The 24,756-nt window shown below is 42.3% G+C and overlaps 1 protein-coding gene across 1 annotated transcript in view; it reads left to right on the top strand.

Annotated features, from left to right (window-relative positions):
- The window catches only part of LOC146657193 (multivesicular body subunit 12B-like), a 35,738-nt gene extending 11,334 nt beyond the window's left edge, over positions 1-24,404 (top strand). The window contains exons 4-10 of the mRNA XM_085426926.1: positions 718-808; positions 1,860-1,989; positions 2,119-2,229; positions 8,366-8,415; positions 19,477-19,535; positions 19,963-20,022; positions 23,584-24,404. Of these exons, the coding sequence (XP_085283052.1) occupies positions 718-808; positions 1,860-1,989; positions 2,119-2,229; positions 8,366-8,415; positions 19,477-19,535; positions 19,963-20,022; positions 23,584-23,625 (543 nt within the window). The 3' untranslated portion in view covers positions 23,626-24,404. The remainder of the gene's footprint in view (positions 1-717; positions 809-1,859; positions 1,990-2,118; positions 2,230-8,365; positions 8,416-19,476; positions 19,536-19,962; positions 20,023-23,583) is intronic.
- The last annotated feature ends 352 nt before the right edge of the window (positions 24,405-24,756 follow it).

Here is a 24,756-nt window from a genome sequence, read left to right as displayed (position 1 = left end):
TTTGTGATTTATCATACTCTAGGTTGAAGGTAGATAGCCCCCTTTGTCAGGTTGCGAAGGAAAAATTCTCCCCGGAAAAAGAAAGGGGGGGAAACACTAAAAAAAAGGTTTCATGCATAGTAATAACATTCATCCATATTCCTCCTTACGTCAGTGTAAAAACTATGAATAAAAAATGTCTCTAATGGTAATGACTGTCGGGCAACAGTGGCAGTGGAATCCAGGCTTTTCGGACGCATCAAGTCACGCCTGGCTCGCCCCACTCTCTACTGCCGCTGTGTATTATTGCAATTTATTATGGCAAAAAATGAAAATGTAATGGGAGACAGGGAAGAGTCATGCTTGAAAATGTCAGCTACACAGTCCGTGATTATTTTTAACTAGTCCCATTCTGTTGATCAGACTGCCTGCTCTGTCTCCCATCACCCCATAGCTTCTCGCCAAAAGGTTGAGAATGATTACAAGTTCACACATGCATTCTCTCACTCCAGAAAAAGCTATTAGAGAGTAATTACGTGAGCTATTTTGTCAACCATTCTCTTTAGAGACTTCTTGAGCTTTTAGTAAATCATTGAGTCTATTATCTCTACATTTTCCTCCCTGAGTACCCAAAAAAATGACTAACCTTTTTCTCATTCTTGCTCTCTGTCCTTTCCAAAGTTGCATTTGCATATATTATTTTTAAAAGTTGCTGCCTCCGCGCTGTCGTTCGTGCAGGGGCCCGATGTTGTCGTGGACATGAAGCTGACTGATATTAAAGACGCCCTGCCAGAGTCGTTCACACCACTGCAAGAAACAATGGACACAAGTAGGTAAACAGTCAATACCGACCACAGGCTCGCTCCCTTCCTCTTGCTTGTTTTTTTCCCCCACCACTCTCCGACCAGCTTATGCCGAGGTCCTCAGGGGCAGCTTTGCTTGAGATAGTGAATGTTTTATGGGTGCAGGTTAGCTTAATTTATGGCAGGCTGTGGGAATAAAATAAACATTTTGCCCTGGAGGTACAAGAGAAGAGAATCATGAGTCATTGTTTATCTCAGCTGGAGCTGTGCTTTTCTTTATGAGGGCCTTATTTATGTATTTATTTGGGGAGAGGACGAGTGGATGGGGGTTATCTAATATTAATGAAATGCATTCCCCAATGCTTTAGTGCTTTTTGAGTGCTACGTATTTCCCCCTCACTATCCACGCCGTGGAAATGTAATAATATTTTGGTGTGGGGAGTGAGGACAGCTTGTTTATTATTTTTATTATCATTGCATTTACACTGCACTTTCTAGTGTTGCTGGGGAAATAAATGAGCAAGGCACAGATGCAATATAGGGAAAGCATGGCAATGTGTTTTTTTTTTCTTTTTTCTTTTTGCCAGAATGAAGAAAAGAGATTATGTTTTGTTTGGCTATGTTGTAATTTAATGTTTTATTACTTTATGTGAATCCATGTTTAATGTATACATGTGACATTATGTATGAGTTTCTATCTAGAATATTGAGTTTAAATCCCCGTTGTGCTCTAAAGCTGATGGAGGATTCACTTAGTTCTGTCATTTTACCTACTAAAGCGATAAAAATGATAATAACACATGTGAATTTTGTGGCTTTCCAGTGTCCACTCATTTCCCCTTTGAGCACAGCAAGTCACCCACAAACTGATATTAGCTCATCTTTTATTCGGAGGATGGTAATGACTAAATAGCAAAGCATAAATGGGATTTGTGAATATATATTTTTTCCTAGAGGCTCAAACTGTCGACAGGTTTTTTTTTTCCTTTTCTTTAGCCCCAAACTGTGGAGAAAACAGAACTGAATAATCAACTAGCAATTTCTCTCTGACATCCTCATATGTACTTGACTCATCAGAGGAAGCTGCCATGAGGAAGAGGAGGCTCTGTGTGAAAATGAGCCCTCGTGAGGATGCGAAGACAGCTGTATGTGACATCCAGATCACGGCAAAGTCCAAGACCCATCTTGTTAACTACACCTGTGTAGGGTGAGCTATTTGACAGCGGGAATGAATGAAATCGTGAAGTTTTGTAACTTTTCTTTTCGTCGCAATCATTTTGCCATTTGCAGGTAAAACTGCTAACCAAGCTGTTGTGTGGCTTTTTTTCGTACACAGCGAACTAAACAACATGGGAATATGGTATCGGTTGGGAGATGTTCACCAGCGTCAGCCGTCTAGAGTCACGTCCGGCAGGGTCGAAAGCGACGCCCGACCCAGCACAGCGAGGTAACGCCCCGCCACAATATTCAGCTGTGCGTCTCGGGTTTTAACTTTTCCTCCTTGCCTTACTTTTCATTTCCTGCGCTTGTGAGCTTTTGTTACGCTCCTGTGCCTCTTGTACGCCAACAAAGACACGAGCAATTGATCACTCCTGGGCAATCTGCTGTAAAGGTTGCTGCTGGACAACAAGGTAGCGAGGGTGAACTGGATAGACGGGGCTAACTAGACAGGAACCCCTGAACAAGAACAGAAGTTCAATGAGGGCTAAACTCCTGCTATTTGTGTAGTGTCCCAGGAGGCAGAGGGAGGTCGCTCCTCCGACTGCGGTGACAAGAGGGTTGTAGTTTGCAGACAAAAAAAAGAGGAGATGTAGCCCGGAGAGGGAGCGACAGCTGCAGAGGAAGGGAGAGCACCAAGATCTCCTCCACGCTGGTATTCGTGTGTCCCCGCCTCTGCTCATGCTGCTCCGGCTTCCTCTGCCTCGGGCCTCCGAGTGAACGGAGCAAACCTTTGTACTGTGTCCAGAGCAAACAGCTCAATTATTTATCGCAGTGAAGAGCTGGGGATTTCCACAGCAAATTGTAAATAAACAATCGAGACTCCTTTGGTGTGGCGGTGCTGTGGAGGGTGAAGCTTGGCACAGCGATCTGACGTCTTTGCCAGCTTGAAGTGCTACGTTCTGCCATCCTGTGCCGGGCTGAGTAAAAGCTCCAGCAGGCCAGAGCGGTGGAAGCCACCAGCAGGAGTATTCAAAACAGAGCTTCTGTTCGCCGTGGCTGTGCAGTGGGGTGAGAACCATTAAAACTGGAAGGCTGTGGATTCAAAACCCCAGGTTCAGACCACGTGGAGTTTTGTGAATGGTCCATATTTTGGAAGCCGATGGTCAATAATCTTTGATGTGATGAAGTTAGATCGAGTGCTCGGGCCCACGTGCGCCTTCACAGCTCTCTTGCCGGTAATCCTCAGTTCTTTTGAAGCCCACTTTCAAGTTGGTGAGGCACAGAGGTTGGAATAAATTGTACCTCGAAGCGACTCACACACCCACTGCCCCCCCTTACTCTTGATGCCTGCTGAGATCACAGGCCGCTGTTTTTGTGTTAACATTAAAATTCATTCCACAGTCAGACTCTTCTTTTGAGAGTATTTCCCTCCGTAATGCACCGACGCATAAGGACCAAACTGTGGGCAATTTACACAGTAGCAGTTCTTACATGTACTTCAGACAGCCATACATAGAGCCATAAATAGTTCTGTAATTTTTTTTAAGTCACAGATAAGATAGTTTGACACAGTGATTTATAAACAGCTCCTCAACAAGCACCGATTCCCTGAAGAAGTACAGTAACACAGTGTAACTGTCTGTGCAGTGTTACCCCACTATACTTTATTCATATTCAGCAAGAGAAAATTCTCTCCTTCACGCCTCCTTCGGGCTATCTATTACAAGTTTATGGCCGTTGGAGAATAGCACCTCTTAAATTTAAGTGCTCTTTACAGTCAGTGGAAAAGATGTTTTAAATACAGTCAATAATGTATAAATTTTTAATGACCCTTATAATTTTGAAAGCTGCAGTGATCCCTCTCAAATGTTACGTTGCCTCGGGCGGCGAGAGCTCGTTAGGGTTGTATACAAACGTAAACCGCAAATCAGGTTTTTTCGGCGGCAACAGAGCTGCAGTAACTGCAGAGCGTTGCATCATTACGGGACACGCGCAGTTACTGCATCGAGGCCAAGGTGTTATATTTAAATTGCTTTTGTATCGTTTTTGTCAGCTGTAAAACGCAGGGGCTGAGAAGTTTCGGTTTCGCTTTAAGAGTCCGAAATTGAATTTGCAAAAATCTTAAAGCACTTTAGCTTTTCTTTCGTGGGCACTAATACTCGTTATAAGTGGTTTCTGTGTGAAATAATGAGCCTGGTGAGGGCTTTTCTTTGGCGTGACTCAGAGGTTCAGTCAGCGCCATCAGACCTATTTTAACCACTCTTACTACTGCTAAGCACAGTATAGGGAAATTTATACTAGAATTATGGCTTCAAGTAATTATTTACCTTCATGATTATTGTAACGAGTCTCTTTTATAATTAGTTTATAAAATTATCAGTATAAAGGAAACAGCCATGGAAACTTGCCTCACCCTGTGTGACTGGGGTTGCAAAACCTAAAAAAAAGACTGAGACTGAAATTATTCATTGGACTTCTGGCTTGTTTGCTGTGTCCAGGTGGCATTAAATTCATACATGTAATAAAAATTGTTATTGACTACTGTGAAGTGCTACAGATAATAAACAAAGAAATGGTTTTTCATCATATTTCAGGTTTTATGTTAATCAGACAGGTGTTAAAATGTGATCTACTTTCTATTCAGCGTGAAGGAAAGTCCTAAACAAGTCCGATTTTTTAAATTCAACTTTCATTTAAGCATTAGGAACCTTGAGATTAAAATCTCTGTTTCTAGTGAGATCTGTCATAGAGAGGACACCATATAAATGACAACATAAGCAAACAAAGGAACTCAACAAGTAACGTAACACAAAACATAAAGTGAACAGCAGTTGCACAGTTTTTATATGGGCTCTGAATTCTCCCAGGGAGACAAAAAGTATTCTGATTTAGTGAGTTTGAACTTTATTTCGTGACCCAGGTGCAAAATCAGAGGACGCTGCTCTAACAAGTTCAGAAAAAGTCCTTGGTGCCTTAAAGAAGCTCTGCTTCTAGAGGAATGCAAGACTCTAGCAGGTGCTTGTAAAACTGCAAAAAGGAATGTTGGGGATTTGTAATGCAATAATTTATTTTCCTCATGCAGTTTAGTAGTTAAAATTATGGATAAACAGTAAAGCTGAAATGCTTGTTTCTCACTGGCTCAGGCTGTTGTGCCATATTGAGCAACTAAAAGTTATAGGGAGGAGGCCCGCTGAGCCGTCTGCTGCGCAAATACGTTTAAACACTGTGTGCTTAACGTCTCTTTATCAGGTTTGTCTGAAGCGTCTCAACCCGAGACGGTGTTCTGATTCCATTCATGGCAGCAGGTTGATGTCAACCACTTCAGCTTGTTCTCTGTCAAGACTGACCGTATCAGCAAGTCCCTGACTTTATAATGTTAGGGGGGAAAAAACAGCACCATCCGGCCAGCCTTTTAATGTGGCCAGTAAAGTATCTCCCTGCTTCCTCCTCCTGACCAACGCTGCCATTTGTTCTCCTGATAAAACTGTCATTGTTGAAGCTGGTATCTGACCTCTGCAGTGACTGCTAGCATAAATTAGCCTTATTCTAACATTGCAATTTCTTTTGCCTCACTCAGAATCAAGGTTTTTGACATTTCTCTTAAAATAATGGGCCACTGTACACACGGACACTTTTTAAATCAATCTGTGCAGTGATAAAAATGTCAAGGCAAAGTCTCTTTTTCTTCCATTTCAGAGGTTTTTTTGCCTTTAACACCTGAAGGCTCGATAGTCATCAGTTTCAGAAATGGCACGCGTATCAATACATTTAGGATTGCACAGTCTTCTACCTGTGACACTTCACGCGTTGCTGCTGCTCCGCACGATTATTGTATCAGCTTTCATTGCACGCTGGTTAACCAAGACTTCCCACTGCACACAACTCTTGAGAGAAAGAGACACGGTGACTGTCAGCGTGTCGCATGACAGATCCCCTGTCTGAAGTGTTGAAGAACAATCCTTCCCGGCTCAATCTCACTCATTACTTTGCTACGTTTTGGAAAAAGTTGCAAAAACTAGCCGAGATCAAGCGAATGGATGCAGAGCGGTGCCAGAAATGATCGAATGATCAGCTAAGATCTGATGGGCAGAGACTACTCGGTGATTTGCCACCAAAGTCTAAGAGATTCTCTTTTCAACACCTGACACTGAACTTAAAGAAGGATAATGATGGGTGAGAAAGCAGCTCCCACAAAGCAGCACTGTTGGCACATAGAGGAAGGTGTGGAGATGTTGTCACGGCAAAGGCTGGATGTGTGTCAAAACAAGAGCTTCCAGCTCTCTGTATCGCAGCTCTGGCTCTTCAGTCAGTGATATTACTCTCATTCTCATCTTACCTACCTGCCTGTCTGTCGCCACTGTCTCTTCCACTTTCTCTTCTCCTCCTTTTTTTTTTTTTAAGTAGACAACTCTTTTCCGCATTTGCTATTTGTAACAACAAAAAACGAACACCACTGAATCGTAATTCATGTTGTCGAATAATCCTTTGTGCTTTGGTTTGCTTTCTTATTTTAACTGATTTTAACTCGGGCAGATTTCACGGGGAACTCTTGATCCACGTTGTAATTGTGTAAATCTATCAGGCCGCGTTCCCAGTTTTACTCTAATTTCATGAGGAACTACACCATAATTGAATATTCAAATTAGGAATATGTGTCAATATGGCTCTCCTTGCCTGAAATGAGGATTAATTGTTGTCAAAACTCCTGTGGCCAACATAACACTGCTGTTGATTAGCAAATGCACTTGCCATGTTTTTTTTTTCCTGTTTTGTTTTAAGAATTAGTTGTCTAATTGATTTGCCATATGTTACCCTCTCCAATCCACCTAAAATTGTATTTAGAAATCACCAATTTGGACTGAGACAGTTTTGAGCTTTTCAAACAGATGGGAAAAGAAACCCTGGAGGTTGCCTGTGGAACAGTATTCCACGAGCCTAGTAGGGATTTCCACGAGTACCACATTCACTTTTTAGGTTCACAGATAAATAGCCAGACTTAATGCGGAGCTCCCTGCTCTCTGCGTCTCCTCCGAGCGCTAATATAACACCACAAACTGCGATCCCTTAAAAGACATTTAAACCGTTTGCCTCCACTTTATCACTCCGAGGGACGTCTCTGTGCTTTGAGAGACGCGCACCTTTCTTCCTCAGCTCCTCAGCTGTGGAATCAACCTTTGCAGGGTAAAAGAAGTCTGCCTTGAATATGGCAATCGTTCCCACAAGATTGATGCCAACCTTTTAAAAATTCACCATTGGCCTGGATTTAACATGGCCAAATGCTGATGTAAATGAGGAGGAGAAAAAGTCGACCCTTTCATTGCAAATAAATCTGAGTTGCAGGCTTCAGCTCATAAATACCACAGCCTGTCACGAGTCTTGTTTTATTGCTCTTGATGGAAATTATTGCATTTATTTATGTCGTCCGTAGATACGAGTCTTTGCAAGTCACAACTTGCACACGTACTAATAGAATGTGCAGATCCGGCTTTAGTCTTAATTTTTTTAAAGTTTTACACTCTCCGTCAGTGAAAAATTGATTATGTTTTTTCCCATAAACACACCAAAAACAGTACATAATACGCAGGACGCACTTTGTTATTTGCAGCTTCACACCTGCTCACTCCCAGAATCTGTCCTGTCTGCGTTATAATTCAGATTCCTTTTATAACCGACTTGTCTTGTTCGTGGTCTCTAACAACAAACTCGCGTGTGCTCTAATGAAAGCAATTCCCCCTTTTTTTATTGATATCGCCAACTGCTTTGCATTATCGTTATAAGAGCATTTGTTTTATAATGCCATCGTTGCTCCCTTTACCTACAAAGCATGTCATGTTATGCAGCTCTCTTGAAGCTGTGAATTCCCCCCACCAGCACCACCACTGCTTGCTGTGGATTTATCGATCCGTAGGGGTGAGTCACAGGGTGTAATTCATGATAGCTTGATTGATGAGGATTTCAATCTTATATGGTTTGTTAACTTCAACTCCCTGCAAAGTGCATTCTGTGCTGTTTTCTGTAATACAAGGCCTTGAAAGAGGGAGAGAAGAGGGAAAAAAACAGACTTGCCTTGAATAATGGAATCTCTCAGTTCCTCCAGAATTAACAAGATCCTGCTCCAAACCCCTGCTAAAGGTCTGCTCGAGCCCCTGGGCAGCTGAGGCACAGTTTAACTTCGATCATTTCTCCTCTTCAAGTTCCCCCTGTTATTTCAGTGCTCTGTTTTGCCTTTGGACATTTTAGAAAGCCCTTTGTATTTTGGAGGAGTTCTAATGCTTTTAATCCGTAAATAAATTTCCTGCTTTATTATATTTGAATTCCCGAGGGATGTCTTTGGGAGCACAGGTGTTCCAAAACACAAAGTTAACAAGCATTTTTCTTGTGTGTAACGTGACTGAATATTGTTGCTTTTTTTCTCTCTCCAGCTCGAGGATTTACTCTGAGCGTCACGGCACTGGACTCTACACCATGACAGGTAAAAGGTGTCTCACTCACACACACACACACACACACACACACACACACACACACACACACACACACACACACACACACACACACACACACACACACACACAAATATGCTTGTCAGTGCTATTTATGATGCTGTCACTATAGACAATTACATGAAGTGAATATTTGAATATTTCCCAGAATGCACTATGCTGTTAAACTGCTGTCAAAGTTGATATAATGCTTAATGCTTTCTGTGTCGTTTTTGCCGTTTGTAAAAACAACACAAATTTCTGTCTGTACTTGGAAAAGCAGCTCCGATGGCACTTGATCTACAAATGCTCTGTCTCAGATGTTCTCACTGCTGGATGCTGGACAGAGCTTTGCTCGTCTCAGAGAACGTGGCTTCCCGGAGGAGCTCGGCATTATGCTCAAGAGAACATTTAACAGCTGTCAAAGACGGTCCGTCACATGCCATACTTACATATGCACCTTTGCATGCACTGGAGGTATTCCTTTGGCTTTGTCAAGGAGAAACTCAACAACAGTTGCAATGCTCCGTGACTAAAACACGCGCACACACACACATACACACGCACACACACAAAAAAGGCTAATTCATTAGGAAACAGAGCTTAGACTATGACAGCCTAAGCACCACCGAGTCAGAGCCGGCTGAGATGTTCAAGTCTAAAAGAGTGTGTGAGCCACACGAGGTGAATGAGGCAGGTTTTTATCCAGCTGGAGAGAGACACCATGTGGTGAGGAATCCTCCTGCTGCTCCAGCAGAGTCCCAGGCTATAGCCGTGCTACACCCATCTTATTAAATATATAAAAACATGATGTGACATGTGGATATGTGCAGTTCAGGATGCTGATTTTATTTCAGTTTTTAAAAAAAAATGTATTTATCTTTTAAGGACCCTGAATTTAAATCCAGTGATGTTCAAACAAACAAAAAAAAAGGAAAAGAAATACAGAAGAGACAAAGAGCGTATCATTGACAAAATTACTGATTAATACATCATTGTGCGTGTATGACAGTCATTTTCTTAGATGGTCAGGACAAGTAAGGCCCTGAAGGAGCAGACGTTACCACACAGCTGAACAGTTTGTGGCATTTGGTGTGGGATTCCTCCGCTGGGACGGGGTTTTGAGTGACAGCGAAGGAACCTGCACATACTGTACACGGCGCTGGCAGCAGTCACCATTTATCTCCAGAAAACTGTCCTTTGCAGGTGCACGCTCCCCTTCCTTCTCCTCTTTATGAGCTGGCGAGATTTTTAAGAAAAATTGATAATGGAGTTAGCCTGACACGCTTCTCGCTTTATTACTTGAGATTGCGTACCCGTCAGCCTCGCAGCATCACACTGCGAGTGTGAGAGGACGCGCCTTCCCTTCATTAACAGTATGATGGCCCGCGGACCAAGTGTGAGGTCGTAGCCGACAGCCTATTTGTGTTAATTGTTAGCATGTCGGTAGCCCCGGTGTGTGTTTGTGCGCTGGTGCATGCGCGCCTGCGTGTGTGTGGGCTGACAGCTGGCCAGGTTCGAGTTGGTCTAAAACCATGTGCGCTCTGTCAGGGTTGTACAGGCGCCTTCTTTAGGATTGATGAATTGCCTGCTTTCTTGATTAAACCCTCCGTCACTTCCCAACAAAACAAAAACCCCAACACACACGCGCGCACACACACAAAAAAAGGCGAGTTGAGGGGAGGAGAGGTAACATGTCTGGGAAATCTGTCATCTGCAGTCACATCATGTACAGATGTGATGTGCAGAAGCTTTGACATTTATTACCAGAATATTAAAAACGAATTCACATTTATTTTGCAGCCCTCTTTCGCTTGACAGTTGGAGCTCATTTGAAAAGTTATCAAGTTTTCATTGCAGCTCGAACCGTTTGCTTTTCTTCCACCGCCGTTGCTTTGATCCATGCCAAGTCCCTTTGCCAATTAGGTCTTTTATTCATACCTTGGCAGAAAATCAGGATATTTTTAAAAGTAATTATACATGCATTTGAGCTATCTGTCTAAAAAGCATATGTCTGATAAAATAAATAAATAAATGTAAATGTTTTGAAAAAAACACAAAAAAGCAGCCCCAAACTCTAAAATAAAACCACGTTGCATCGCAGTCTGTCTTTATTACCTGCTGGACAATATATAGCATTCAGCAGGCATCCATCTGATAAAACGGTAAATGTAATAAAAAGTAATACATTTACATATCTATAGCATTAATCAAAAATAAATACTGACATTGGCCCTGATCTAACATAATATGGAGAGCAATTATTTCCCTATCCATTAGGGGAACTTCAATTAACATACACGAGAAGGTTCATCCTTCAGAGGAGGATGAGGGAGAGAAAAAAAATAGGGAGCTGAAAATTAACTTGGGTTTGCAAAATATCTTGGCAGGATGACAGTGATTTTTGATTTTCAGGAAACAATATTAGAATTCTTATTAAACTATGTGCATCTGCTTTTAATTTGCTGCAAATAATTGGAAAATGCAATGGAGCTTTCCAATTAAAGCTCCACTTTATGCTGTTTAATAATACCCTCATAATATTATAGCTTATGAAATGACAGGTGAGTTGGTGTATGAATAAAACATAAAGCCCTGTAATAAGAGACAGAAAAAAAAGAAGAGGAAAAAAAAAACGAGACAGTTGTTGGGGGGCTTTTAAATGCTCGACATAATTTGCATATATTAATCTCCTCTTTTCAGCCTTATCAAGTATTCCACTGTATTTGAAGTTAAAATAGTCGTGACAGGCAGGGGTACGCTTCGTTTTTCCATGGATTTATTACTTGTATAATTCTGGATCTTTAATAAGCCAATATGACTGATCCTCTGAGTTCTGTGGAATTTGGTTAATTGTTCCAGATGGTGCTCACTGATTATGCAAAATTACTTTCTTTCTCCTTTTTCCCCCCCTACCAACTACACTATTTCTTGATTGACTAACATGGAGAAAAAAGATTATTTTTGGCGCAGCACTTTCATTAAGAGGGTTCTCATCAGGTTTCAAACAAAAGTTCCATCTTATCTCCCTGTGTAGTTCTGGGCGAGGCTGTGCAGAGGGAGGAGATCAGCCGGCTCTTATCTCAAACCATGATGGATCTCAACTGCTTCTGCACCGCTGGGGTTATATTTTAGAATAACACAATTCTTTAGGCTGAGGGATTAAAAAACACGACCTCTGGATAGTGACACAAAAGTTATTATTAGTGTACAGCGTTCGCTTCTTTCTCCTTTCTCTCTCCAAAGATTGATGAAATTGCTAAGCAGCTGGGTTTGTCCTCCACTTGCAGCTCGGGCTCCATCCACAATTCACTAACATTCTGTTTTGCATCAGCTAAACTGAGCTGAATGAATCATTTATGGAAGTGTTATGGGGGAGGTATGGGCAGATTTACTGCCGAGCTTTTACTTTAGATGGAATGGGATTTCTATGAAACCGATCTTGATGTCTGAAGTAATGCCAAAGCTTGCATCAAGACATGAAAGGAACGCTCTTAAAACCCACGTTTTGCTTCTTAATTCCCCTGGTCAGCAAAAGGCGAAACATACAGAGAGAGAGAGGGAAAGTTCACAGGGAGAACTGTAGTATTTACATCTAATGCCTGTACAGACATTCTCAAACTACTGCTAGCAAGTCTTGATACAAAGAAGCACCTGATTACCTCATAATAAATGAATGGCATATAGTTTAGTGCTTCTGTGCTCATATTAACCTATATGTACGTTTTCCATATTGACATGGCAGCATGTCTTGGGTGGATACTGCACGAGTGAAGCGAAGCACTGGCACAAAATACTACGGTGCAAATCCTGTGCTAAAATATAAAAGCAAGAAATAATGTGTTTTGTGTTAAAAAAGAAAATTTAATCCAAGTCTCTTGAAATGCGAAAAAGGTTGCTTTCTCTTCACATCTCAAGCGTTGCTTCCTATTTAGAATAAAGTTTGGATGGTTTGTTATGTAGATCTTGTTGTTTTCACATTTTTTGCATTATTCCAGAAAGTGTCAGTTTCTATTTTTAAACAAATGACAGGCACAACAAGTATTTCCAGTTGTAGATATAGTCAGACGTTGTGGAGTACGACTCAGTGTCAAAAAGCACATCTGGATTAAAGGCTTTCACGCCATTCAGTCACTTTTATTCAATTAGACGATCCAGGTTTAGTAGCAAAACATGATTGATCCTGGTGCGACGGTGCCATTAAGTATTTGAGGATCAATCCTGTATAAATCCTAATGGAATTTTTGACTCCAGCCTTGAGGCCCTCGGGCATTTTTTGGACCTTTATTACAGTCAAATAAGAGACTTTAAATGGCTTTGCATTTGCAGGCCAGACTGGACTCTGGAGTCTCATCCCTCATTGCTTTCTATCCATCCCTGAGATAGAAGCAGTGCTCCATTAGTTTCAGTGTCCAGACGTGGACAGGCTCAATGGATGGGCCTGTCACGGCTCCCTCATTTGCCCCATGTACAGCAGGGTTTGTTATCACACATCTAATTAGAACTTGATAAAAAATATTTCACAAAAATCCAGTCATTAAATATAGTTTAAGGAGATTTATGGTCAAATATGCCTTAAAGATCTTTTAATGGCTCTGCTGACTTGTTAAGTTTGTAATTAATGATCTTCTAATACATACTGTGGTGTGATTTAGAAAGCACAATGAGATTCTGGGAATGAAGTCGTTTTGGAAAAGGGCATCTGGGGTTCCCAGAAGCTATATTAAATGACTCTGCTCACACTGGTTTGCTTAAAACCATGAAAGTCTGCTGTGAAAAGGTTCAAACACATCCGTGTGCTTGCATAGATGGGGCCATTTTTTTGTTGAGGCGCAGGGAATATTGCATTATTATGAAATGGCTGGCTTATCGTTTTGCAATAGTCCATTAGCGTGTACAGAGAAGTTCCAGGCTCAAACGTAACAGCACTTTTATTTAGGTGCTGCAAAATATCTCTTTTCAAAGTCCACTCATCCTCACACTGTAAAAGTAATAAGCAAGTGAATATGTATCAGACTGTAAATGCATTATACTAATAACAGTCTCCTGTTTCATCAGGAGAGTAATGGTGTCCTTATTAGCATAATTAATGACAAATGGCAGTGCAGCATTGGTGGATTGGTTCTAGGGGATGATAAATTGGTGGATGCCCAGGTTAGTGGCTGCCAAGGAGGCCTCTTTGGCTGTCATCCCTCCTGCTTCCGCTCTGGCACAGTTCATTACTCACTGTGTGAGATGCCACTTTACATTGCTTGGTACTGTGAGCATGGAGAACTTAATAATACCACCCACAACCACATAGGGCCTGCTGCTTTACCCACAGTCCAGAGGGCAAGTAGCTCAGCAAGGGCTAGGGGTTGTGGAGGAGCAGGGCTACATGGGAATCATCTCCTGCAGCTGCACTGATCAAAACAGATCACGCGTCAGTCGATACTTCAGGGGAGCTGGGGCCATATGACCAAGTCTCCAGTGCTGGTGAGTGTTTCTTGTTAGGATTTCTGGGGCTCACCACATCCCTCGCATCATTACGGGTTAGTTTGCCCACAGAACCGCTAATTAAGAGGGGATTTGTATAATTGTGCCTTCTGCTGTGTCCCATCCGGCACATGCAATTTACTGTCAGCCCTCTGCCAGCTTTTACACTTGTCCAGAGAGGCGTACCCCATTTATACACACATTCTGCTGCACATTTACCAGCAGCCACAGCTAGGGATCAATGCCAATGCCATGGCAGTGTCTTAAAACACACTGTGCTGCTGATTAAAATCTGATTGTCCATTTAATTTCATGAGAGTTCAGCCCAGCCAGCAAGGAGGGTTCTCTCTGTACTTCTCTAGCATTAAGTGCTTTAGAAGAATGACTAAAACAGGTTTTAAACCAAGTGACCGAACAGCCTCGGTGCTTCACGCTAAATAGCCTGTGCTACATATACAGGCTCGGTCTTGAGAAGTTATCACACATGTACGCACCCCCTCAGAGCGCTCTGCGTTATGCAGCGGTGTTCGTGGCCAAGGCACCGTAAGTGTTGCTGGCTCTGCCCACTTTCTGGAAGACTGATGGACCAGCGCCCGACTGAGGCTGTCGGCTGGCTCCCTACCCACAACCAGATTTCAAGGACTGCTTGTCACAGATGGAAAAATAAGTGGGTCATTCTACATAAGCATGTTGTTTTGCACCCCTCTGGTAACAAAGAGCAAAATTTTAACACTGGTGAATTCAACAATAAAGCAGTTTATTCAGACTCCATTTGAGTCTGTTGCTAGTTTTGCCAGTCTGTCTCATTACTTTTTGGTACTTGTCACGAAAATCTCAGCTGCAGCTCTGCTTACAGTTTGACTATAAAGCCAATTTCATATCTCATTCTATTTATACACTGCATTTATACATTTATTCTTCTCATACACTTATTATTATTATTCTTTTTTATACTAAGTTAATATACTGTGTTGTGTTGTTTGTTGCGTTGTGATGTGTCATATCGTGTCGTGTTGTGTTATATGTAGTGCCGACATAGGACAGTTTTCCAATTTTATTGTACTACTGTACTATGTATGACTGTGCAATGACAATAAAGAGTTATCTTATCTTATCTTATATGTTAGGAAAGTAACTGTTTTACTTAATTTAATGGATTAAAGATCAAAATAAGCAGTCAAGTGGGCAAAGAGTGAGTTTTAAAAAATGGTGCAGTTTCTCTCCACTCACTCAACGCTTTCCTTCCACGATTCCTGAACTCTGTAGCAGCCCCAGCCTGTAGCATGCAACTATAAATGCATTCATCTACTGGATCTTATGCGGCGAACTCTTAGTGCTTCAGAAACCTTTTAAGCTTGTTTACGTTTTTTAAGCGTTAGGACGAAATGAAATTAATATTTCAGTATAAACTAACTGACTGACTGTCGGGAGAATTGCGAGAGAAGCTCGCACACACTGCTGCCGTGAGACCGCTGCGGAAACAAACTGCACACAGCCGGCAGAAAGAAAATAAAAATAGATTATCAGAAACCCTCAACATCACTTCAGCGCGGGATCTATTTTAATATCAGCGTTTTACTCTCTTTTTTAGAATGTTAATCGACTCCCCGGTAAACATTTTAATAATTTAAAAAGTTACATTTCCGCTATTGCAAAGTTTTTTTTCACTCATCTGTCTAGAGGGGTTGAAAAAGTAGGAGGAGAAAAAAAGATAAAAGAAAAAGAATGGGTTTCATAGAGCCATAGTCATTAAAAGAATCTGAAAATAGCAACTCGCTATCATCTGTTCTCATAGCACGGGTCAGGAGCTCTGACACCTCCAAAATTCCTCCTGTCAGGGTAGGGGGCCATTTGTATTCTCTCTCATTAGGCAATTTGACTAATGACCTGCCGTGGCTGCAGAGCTACTGAGGGACCCAGAGCCTCGCGCCCTCTCTCTTGCAGCAGCCTGAACACACACCCTCTATTGGAATGGCACAGATGGCATGCCCGGGCGACAAAATAAACTACAATATGTCTCCGAGATGCTGTCAGGCCTGGGCACTATTTCTCATGTCAGACTCAGGCTAAGGGCTGTGAGTGGGCATAGGGGGTCCTCCTCCAGCTCTCTGTTCATCTACTCACCATTATCTGCAGAGGTGACAGAGAGCAGGGTCTGCAGCAGCTAGAATAGCATTTCCATGGTCTGCATAAAGAATCCAACTCAAATTGAGAGTCGCACCGACAGGGGAGGCAGTGCCATGTCTAGCTCTGGCTACACACAGAGAAAAAAGCAGCATCCAATTGTTTGGCATATGAAATGCAGCAGCCACCAGATAAAGCTTTAACTTTTTTTAAAAATTATTATTTCTATGTTCAGATTATTTTGTGACACAAAACAATAGATGGCAGCTCGATCACGAGTAAAAACTTGTAAAAGACGTTCATTTGCACTTTTCGCATAATCGCCCTGATTCCGCCTCCCCGCCCCCACCCCCACCCCCTCTCCAATTCAGCTGCGAGACAGATTCACCCAAGTAATCATACTAGACAGAGATCAATGCAATTCTGCTGAATTAGTGAAGTGTAAAATAAAAGTTCATCAACATTCCTAAAGTGCGACTCTCCAGTTGTGGTTCAGGTAATATGGGGTATGCTCGATCACCCACGCATATTTTTCCATCAGTCAGTGTCGGAGCACAACTCGGTGTGGTTTATGTGTTCGTGTGTGTGTGTCTGTGGGTATGCCGCCACTTGCGTTACACGCGGCCATGTTTGTTAGAGCCCTGGAAATGCAATGTATGGCACTGCTGAAATCCTGGGTGACAGTGCATCCAACAATGGAAGAGTGAGGGATTAGTGCTCAGCCCAGCGTACGAGGGAGCCCTTCCCGCCCTGAAACAGCCATTCATCTGTGCCCAGGGGCTGGAGATGACAATGCAGCCATTGCTCATCGCACCTGACGGAGCCATTAATAAGGCGATGATCCACACGGGGCCTGTGCTGACTTCGTTCTTTACACTACAATCACTCAATCCGCAGGGTCCTCCTTACTTAACACCACCTCTGTGTTCACTGCCACCATCATCATCATCATCATCATCATCATCATCATCATCATCACCATCATCATCTTAGACGCTATGCCAAAATTCCTTCCAGATGTTTTTGTGCTGAATATACTGACAGGCTCCAAATGCCAAATAACTGCCCAGTTCCCCGCACTGCAATGCACTCATGAGTTAATGGAGTGTAGCGGGGCCATTTAAGCAGCTAGAACATGCTTCATACTGGGATTCCTGCTCAGAAGATTGGATTTACATTATTTTTGCCCTTTGCACCTTCAGATTTCTCCTCAGTACAGCATCCATTCCTTACCACCAAGTCACCACCCGTGCTTTTCCATTTGTCTGGATGTAAGATAGCCTCTCTGGTATAGATGGGGGAGGAATACAAAGTGGGATCTGGTTTTAAATGTAATCCTTGAGCAATAAAGAAACTCTCTGGCCTTCAGCACTGTCCATTCATCTGTCTGTGCCACGCAGATCCATCAGCAGCTACAATCTCTGCTTCCCATTGCTGGCTATTGATTCAGATGTATTCTCCCTGCCTACTTGTGCCTGGCGTTGGTACTCCCAGCAACAGAGTGCATGTTTATTCACTTGTAGTCCCGAGCTTGAACAAGCCATCATGCCTACCTAGTTGCCCTCTGCTTCAAATAGCAACGCATTCAAAACCGCTGCAGGGAGATGAGATCGGGCTCAATGTGTTTTTACTCCTAGCACCTATAAAACCTACTTGTGACATCGCTTGCTTGATAGTAATGTCTCTTGATTTTGAACCAGTCTGAACTATTCTAAATATTGGATTTGTTACCAGAAAATTGAATGGTGGTGCACAGAGGAGTAATAACTTTGGTGATCCACCGACTTTCCTGAAATGCAATCATTTTGATAATGCATGAACTCTTCATCTAGTGTCAATCAGCTCAAATTTATATCATATATTGACTCACATGACTTTTTTCAACAAAGGCTTGTGACGCCTTAAGACTGTGTTTGTGTCTCCTTCGGGAATCCTGTGTTAACTGTACCACAGAAGTGCTAGCTTTGTTAATTTGTTAATTAAGTGCTAATTAGTGTAACAATTCCAAATTAGTCTGTTATTTTTGCAATTATGTACACAGAACTTTTTTACCTTTATTTACCCGAGAGAGAGAGTTTGAATCAGCAGGAGCGCTCTGGGCTGGGATAGGCAGGGGAAACAGGGGCTCATGGAGAACAGCAGCACAGGGGAAAACGCCGCTGTGTTTAAGTACAAAACGGCTATCACGGTCGCAGAGTCTTGCTACTGCTGCACTTTTTACTACGGGAGATGATTGGAATCCGAGGAAGTGAGCGAGCTTTCCTGCGGTCACGCAGGGCGCGGGTCACGCTTTGATTACAAAGATCACATTGTGCTGCACTTGTGCGGAAAGTGCCAAACCGTGGATCTGTGTAATAACCTAGAAAAAAAAAGAAAGGGAAAGCAACTCGCATAAGTGTCAAAGTGAGGGATATTTTAGAATTTCATAATTTTCAGATATTGCTGTGTGAACAGGAAAAGGCCAAAAGGAGTTTCAGCCCCCCCATCCTTTCCACCCCCAAAACGATGACTCATGAACAGCTCTGGCTTACGTTTATGAGTTCCGTTTCCTGTGCCAGCGCCTGATGGACTGCGGGTGAAAGAACACCAGTTGGAAGCTCGGCCTCTTGATATTTGGGGCTCGCGTTGAAGTCGACTGCAGCAAGTTTTGTGCCTCCAGATTTGGGAGTTTTCTAATGAAGCCGAGCAGCTGCAGTTTTCCCTTCAGTCTGGAAACGAGAGGCTTTGTGTCTCTTGTCACCCTGTGTTAATTTGGGCCCTAATGTATTTTATAAACAAAGGGCTGCTCTCTAGCCTGACAGTCGTGACACCTTGATTCCAGTGCAGGATGCATGCAGGACGGGGTTACACCATTAATAATCAACTGGCAGCCATCACACCATTTTAACCACGATCATTATGATAAAGGGCATACACTTAATTACAGGCCTGCTTAATTATAGCTCTGTTGAAGCTCGTTTGTTTGGTCAAATGCTAATTATACCACCACGCTCTTGGCAAGTCCTCATTTCAATCCACTTTTTTTGCCAGCTGAACAGTGCGGCTTATTTTCATGCAAATTTGATATCTGGTGAATGTTTTGTCTCTCTTCTTTCCGCTTTTCTGTGCCTAGTGTGAGTGTGTCTTTGTTTCGGAGGTGAACATCTCTCAGACAAGACGGAATCGGGAATAATCAAGAGTAATTAAACTGGAAGAGGGCTAGGAAAGGGCTGGGTTGGAGGAGAGAGAGTGGAGGTGCTCAAATACAGCGGAGAATTAAAAAAAAAAAGCCTTTCATCTTCTCTCCGTAGACGGAAGGAAGGGAGGTGTCAGGGTGGCTGGGGATGTTGATAGCTTTGCTGTTTTTATAATCCCACGTTTAGTCTCGTGGAGATTCTTGGGATCAAGAGTGGGGAGTATTATGTTTATGTATAAAAGTCAGACTTCAACTTTGTTTTTTGTTTTTTTTGCAGCTTTGGATGATGTGCCCTTTGTGATCTCGGAGAAGTTTTCGCAAAAAATCCCCAAAGAGGTAAAAAAATAAATAAATAAATAAATAAATAAATCAAAAGGTTTCGTGGCTCTAGTGACAAACTGCAAAATGATTTCTTATGAAGGTGCCGATGATTTTTCCTACAAACTCTCTTCAGGTGAACACTAGTTCTGTCCTTTTCTTCCTTTCTTCGCCTTTTTTTCTCCCTATTCTTTCCTTTTCCTTTCCTCCAGACTGAGTGATGAATGCGTGCAGTCAGGCAGAGCTGGCTCAATGCAGTCCATTTGGCTGGCTGGCGGTGGTTGTCACTATAGCCCCGTTTGTATTGACACAGAGAGGGAGAGGATTAAAGATTTTAAGCATGCTTACTTAGCCATGAGCCTAACCGCCATGTTTCTTGTGTGTGTTTTTTTTTTTCTTCCCCCTTCTCCTTCTCCCTCCTCCTCTCCCCTGCTTTTGATTTCAGATGCAGCAAGTCAATTTAATGGGCATTACGATCAAATCCCTGGCAGACATCGAGGAGGAAGTGAGTAGAGGCTGCAATGCTCGGCTGCCGCTGACGCCGCTGGCCCAGAATGCAAAGCAAACGGTCTTGGGGTTGTAATTAAGTGTCTGAGACAGCGAGGCCCTGTTGGCTCCACTAAGCCCCAATTGAATAAAAGCACGGCCAAGCTAGGCAGCCATTCTTTCTTAAAAGCTTCGTATCCTGTTCCAAAACACTTGACTTATAGTCCCCCAATTCTACTCTCCCCCCCACCTCTCACACAGCTCAATCGAGAATCTTGCAAGCAGCGCTGTACATCTTAAGGAGCCTTTTTCCGGTCACATAAACTTTTTAAGTTTCCAATCAGCTTTGCAGTTAAAAATAAATAAATAAAAAGTTAAGAGATCACGCCGAGTGAGTAGAAAGCGCCACAAAGCCCTCCACATTTCTGATGAAACACTGTAGCCTACAGGCATTCGTATGAAGCAGATCAGCTGTGTGCAGCAGCTCCTTCTTTGGAGCTCATGTGTTTGTGATGGCAAAGAGAAAGAGAGCCGCTATGTCTTTGTGTGAGCGAGCGTGCGCGTGCGAATGTGTGTAGGTGTGTGTGCGTGTGCTTTAAAGAGAGTGACAACCCCCCTTCTCTCTCATTAGCACGGTATCTCGGTATCAGAACTGCCAGGAAGTGACAGACCACTGTAAAAGAACAGGTGCTGTTGGGTTTGAGATGTGTTACAGAGCAAACACTCCCTCATCAAACCGGGTGTCTGTTCTGCACTCTGCCTCTGTCTTCTGTCATATACTATCCAAATCACACAGAGTCGCCATCTTGTCATATGGTCATCTGAATGAAGCTCATTGTCAGCACAGGTATTAATGGCATGTACATATATGTGTATGTGAGTGAGTGTGTGTGTGTCCCGGTTGGAGACAGCCTGACTGCTCATCCTATATGTTCTTTCCCCCCCCCCCCCCCCTTCTTCCTCTCCCCTCTTCTCATCCTTCCTCCTCTCCTCCTCCTCCTTCCTTTCTTCTCCGAGAGTGTGATTAGCAGGAGGACACATGGTGAGCTGAGCTGGGGAAGAGAAGGGAAGGGCATGAGAAATCATTAATTACAGCCGCGCTGGAGCTGATGAAGTAAATGTGAGATAGTGTAACACACAAGATTTAGTGAAGTGGACGACAGCACAAGATTAATGGTGGGGCCAGGCTGATGAGGATGAAGTCACAGCTTAGCTTGATAATTAGTTTCCAAGTGGAAACATCCCTCACCATTGTGTTATTTTTACTTCTCTCCTCTTATTATTACCCCACAATGATATCTGCAGGACAAAGGAGGGGGTGGGGGGTGGAAACGTAGTCTGTGATATTCTCGCAAACACGCTGGAAAACATCCTGTCTGTAAATTTTCTCCTTTTTTTTTCCGGGTCTGTGCTACATTATTAATTTAATATCCACCGTGTTTTCTTTTCTTTTCTTGTCTTTCTTTTCTCCAGGCTGCTAAAGAAGCAGAACTTTATTCGTGGTTGTATAAAACAAAACAAGACAAAAAAAGGCAGCTGTTTTGGATCTAATTGTCCCTCAGCTGGAAGTAGATTTCTTCTTCTCTTGTCCAGAAGAGGTCACTGTCCGTGCCTCACTGTAGGGCTCCTTCTCTTTTTTTCCTCCCTTATTCAGAAACTGGAGGCGCTTTCTGCACAGAACCTAATTGCCTCCTTTTTAAATCCCTTTAAAATTATAGATTCATGGAAGAGATGCGCTTTCCAGAATTCTACATATGCACATGTAATTGAGGAAAACTGTTGTAATCACAGCCACAGTTGTAGATAAGACCATTTCCTAACAGGCATCACTTAAGCCATGTCTCAGATGATGTTGGTTCCAGCAATTAGGCATTCTTTTCATTTCCCAAATGACTCGCAAAACTTGCGGATATTATAATTGCTTTTAGCCACGCATATCTAATTTGTGTCTTTTTAAGTGTTAATTAGTAAGCGATTTAAAGTGACGTCTTTATGTAGTTTGCTCTGCTGAAAAATGTTGTTGGCGGCTGGCTAATGATTTTCAGAGGGAGTACGTTAGGGTGGAAAAGAAGTGTGTATCCACACATGACAAGATTTTCATTAGCACCTATGTATGATTAGTTTTCAGTGCTTGTGGGGAGTTGGGTGTGTGTGTGTGTGCGTGTGTGTGCTTCTCTTCCTGCTTATGTTTGCGTGACTGTGCGTTTCCATGTGAATGTATGGCAGGACAGTAGTGTACAGGGGGTATGTGAGAGGGAGAGCTCCAAATAGAGGTGGAATTAATGAAGACAACATGTCACATATTTTTGGCAGTGGAGCAGGGACAGGAAATGAAGCCCGGCTCGTCTGGGTGACTGCCGCCCATGTTCTAGTGTGTCACTGTCCTGTCAGCCTGTGTGTAAAACTGGCAGACATTGATACATGCTCTCCCTGATAACACCCCATTCCCCCATCCATCATCCACACTCACACACGTACACGCAGGAATATTTATTTACTGTGCCAGATGTTAGAGACTGAATTTTTGTGTGGTGTTGGTGGCGGTGAAGTGGGGGGAGGTAGAATTTCTTTTCGCAAATAACGGGCTTGTGATATGTGACAGCTTTTGGGTAAGTTGCAGATTCCCCCCTCAAGTAGATGAAAATGAGGAAAGGTGGTGCTTTGAATCCGGAGAAGCCGATTTCAGCCATTGTGGCTCTGTGGAGTCAGTTGGAGAAACTTATTTGAGTGATCATACAGCATCACCTAGTGCTGCGTTGCAGTAATAACAGCTGTCTAACTTGGTGGAGTGGGCACAGCTTTTGGTGCAAAAGTTTCCAGAAAGCGCTCACAAACAAAATCATGAAAACTTCAGTATTTCAGAGATGTCGTTTAATAATTTAGGGCCAACAGTGTTATTGTTTTTGGCTTTTTTTTTTTCAGATCACACACCACAGCCACCACAAATTTAACATATGCACATCACCCCCAGGAGCTCTGCAGTCATTTTTTTATGATGGTTAATCGAAGCCAGAGATTGAGTGGCTCCGAAAACTGACTGAATGAAAACGTTTAAATTTATAAACCACGCTTTTGCAGAGGTATTCATTAATGTCAGTCTGTAGTGTTTCCATATCAAGGCCAAAAACAGTCTTTGACGTTCAGTGTTGTTTTTTTAAACATGACATCACAGGTTTGTGGCACTAAAATTTTAATTCTACTCAGTTGGATTTTGATCTTTTTGGAAAAACGAATTTAAATAATAAACATGCATAAAATCTTTGAAACAAAACAAAAAAATGAAGCATTTCCTGTCGTTAACGCCACAGAAGTCAACAGTGTTTCAGGCTCTCACTTTATTTCTAGCCTTGTCCATGCCAAGCCACAAGGGGGCAGTGGTTCTGTTTAGTTTCTCAGTCTTTGGGGAAAGTAGCAAATTATTCTTTAATGTTTAATCAGTTTGTTTTTTAGTTTATAGTTATGAAAATGTTTGACTGTAACATTTGATTTTTGGTGGATTTGCTGCTTGATGTAATTGTTGGTGATGTTTTTATTCTGTTAACAGTGTGTGTACCTCTTTGTCTTCTTCTTCTCTTTGCAGTTTCAGTACAACTTCAGCACAGAGCGAAGCATTGTTCTGTAACTTGTCACCGAGCCTCGTCTCAGCTGACAGAGTCGCAGCGACTGAGAGAGTACAGACGGACAAAGGGGATTATTCAGAACAATCATGAACTATCAAATTACACCACAATTTTGAATTGTGTAATTTAAAAAAGGGGGAAAAAATAGTCCTTATGGAGATACTGGGATGATGGATTGTATTTAAATAATTCAATACTTTAAATATTTTAAATAGTTGCTACAAATGTGCACAATTAAATTTGACAAAATAATTTATTTTTCATGACGGTTACTTTTCTAAATTTGCATTTTGTCTTATTTCACCCATCACGTTCAAAGTTCATCTTTTCTAGTTAGTATTCCTGAATAGATTCATTCATGAAAGTATGTTAGCTGTGACTCACATATTGCTCATCAGGGTAACGGGTACATGCTGACAGTAAGTAGCAGTCGGAGTGGAACAGAGAGGCAGCTTCATCACACACGAAAAGGCCGGTCTAACGTTCATTTCCCAGCAGAAGCATCTTTCCGTCAAGAGGTTTATCATGAGCAGCACGCTGCAAGAATGAGCAGAGCCTTGGGACACGGGAGCGCTTACCCCAGGCGCCCACCCACGTCAGCAGTGACTCCTCCACTGAGTCACCGAGAACAGTTTCAGATGCCATATATATTCACCCAGCTGCAGTTTGCTACAGGAAACTGGTTAGGAAAATCAATTCGAGGGTTTTATAAAGCTGATTTTCAAATATTGTAATATTTATTTGCACATTTTTTTCTTAATATTCAAAACATTAAAAACAAACCTACATGAAATTATTTGTTTATCTTTTTTTAAAATAAACTAAACAACACCCTGCTGCCACATAGAGGTCAAATTTAGAAGCAGAATTTACACTTGAGTACTGAGACATAACTTGCCTCCTTTTTCTTCATGTGTAATTTGCAACTAATTAAATTGCAAAAGAATCCATTCTCACATTTGTGCAGGGGTAATTAGTATCAGAAAGTCGTGAATAGATAAATGTCGCTGTTGGTAATTAGAGTCTTATAGTGCTAATCATACTGCATTGTGAACTTTTGCATTCAGAATTACTGAAGACTTCTGATATTTGCAGGTGTCCAGCAGAGCACACAACAGGTGATGTCTCCGTGT

This window comes from Rhamphochromis longiceps, linkage group LG12 (assembly GCF_057381845.1).
Source record: "Rhamphochromis longiceps isolate RC_006_pf linkage group LG12, R_longiceps_female_GT1.1, whole genome shotgun sequence".
Taxonomy (NCBI): Eukaryota; Metazoa; Chordata; class Actinopteri; order Cichliformes; family Cichlidae; genus Rhamphochromis; species Rhamphochromis longiceps.
This window is presented reverse-complemented; position numbering and strand designations above follow the sequence as displayed.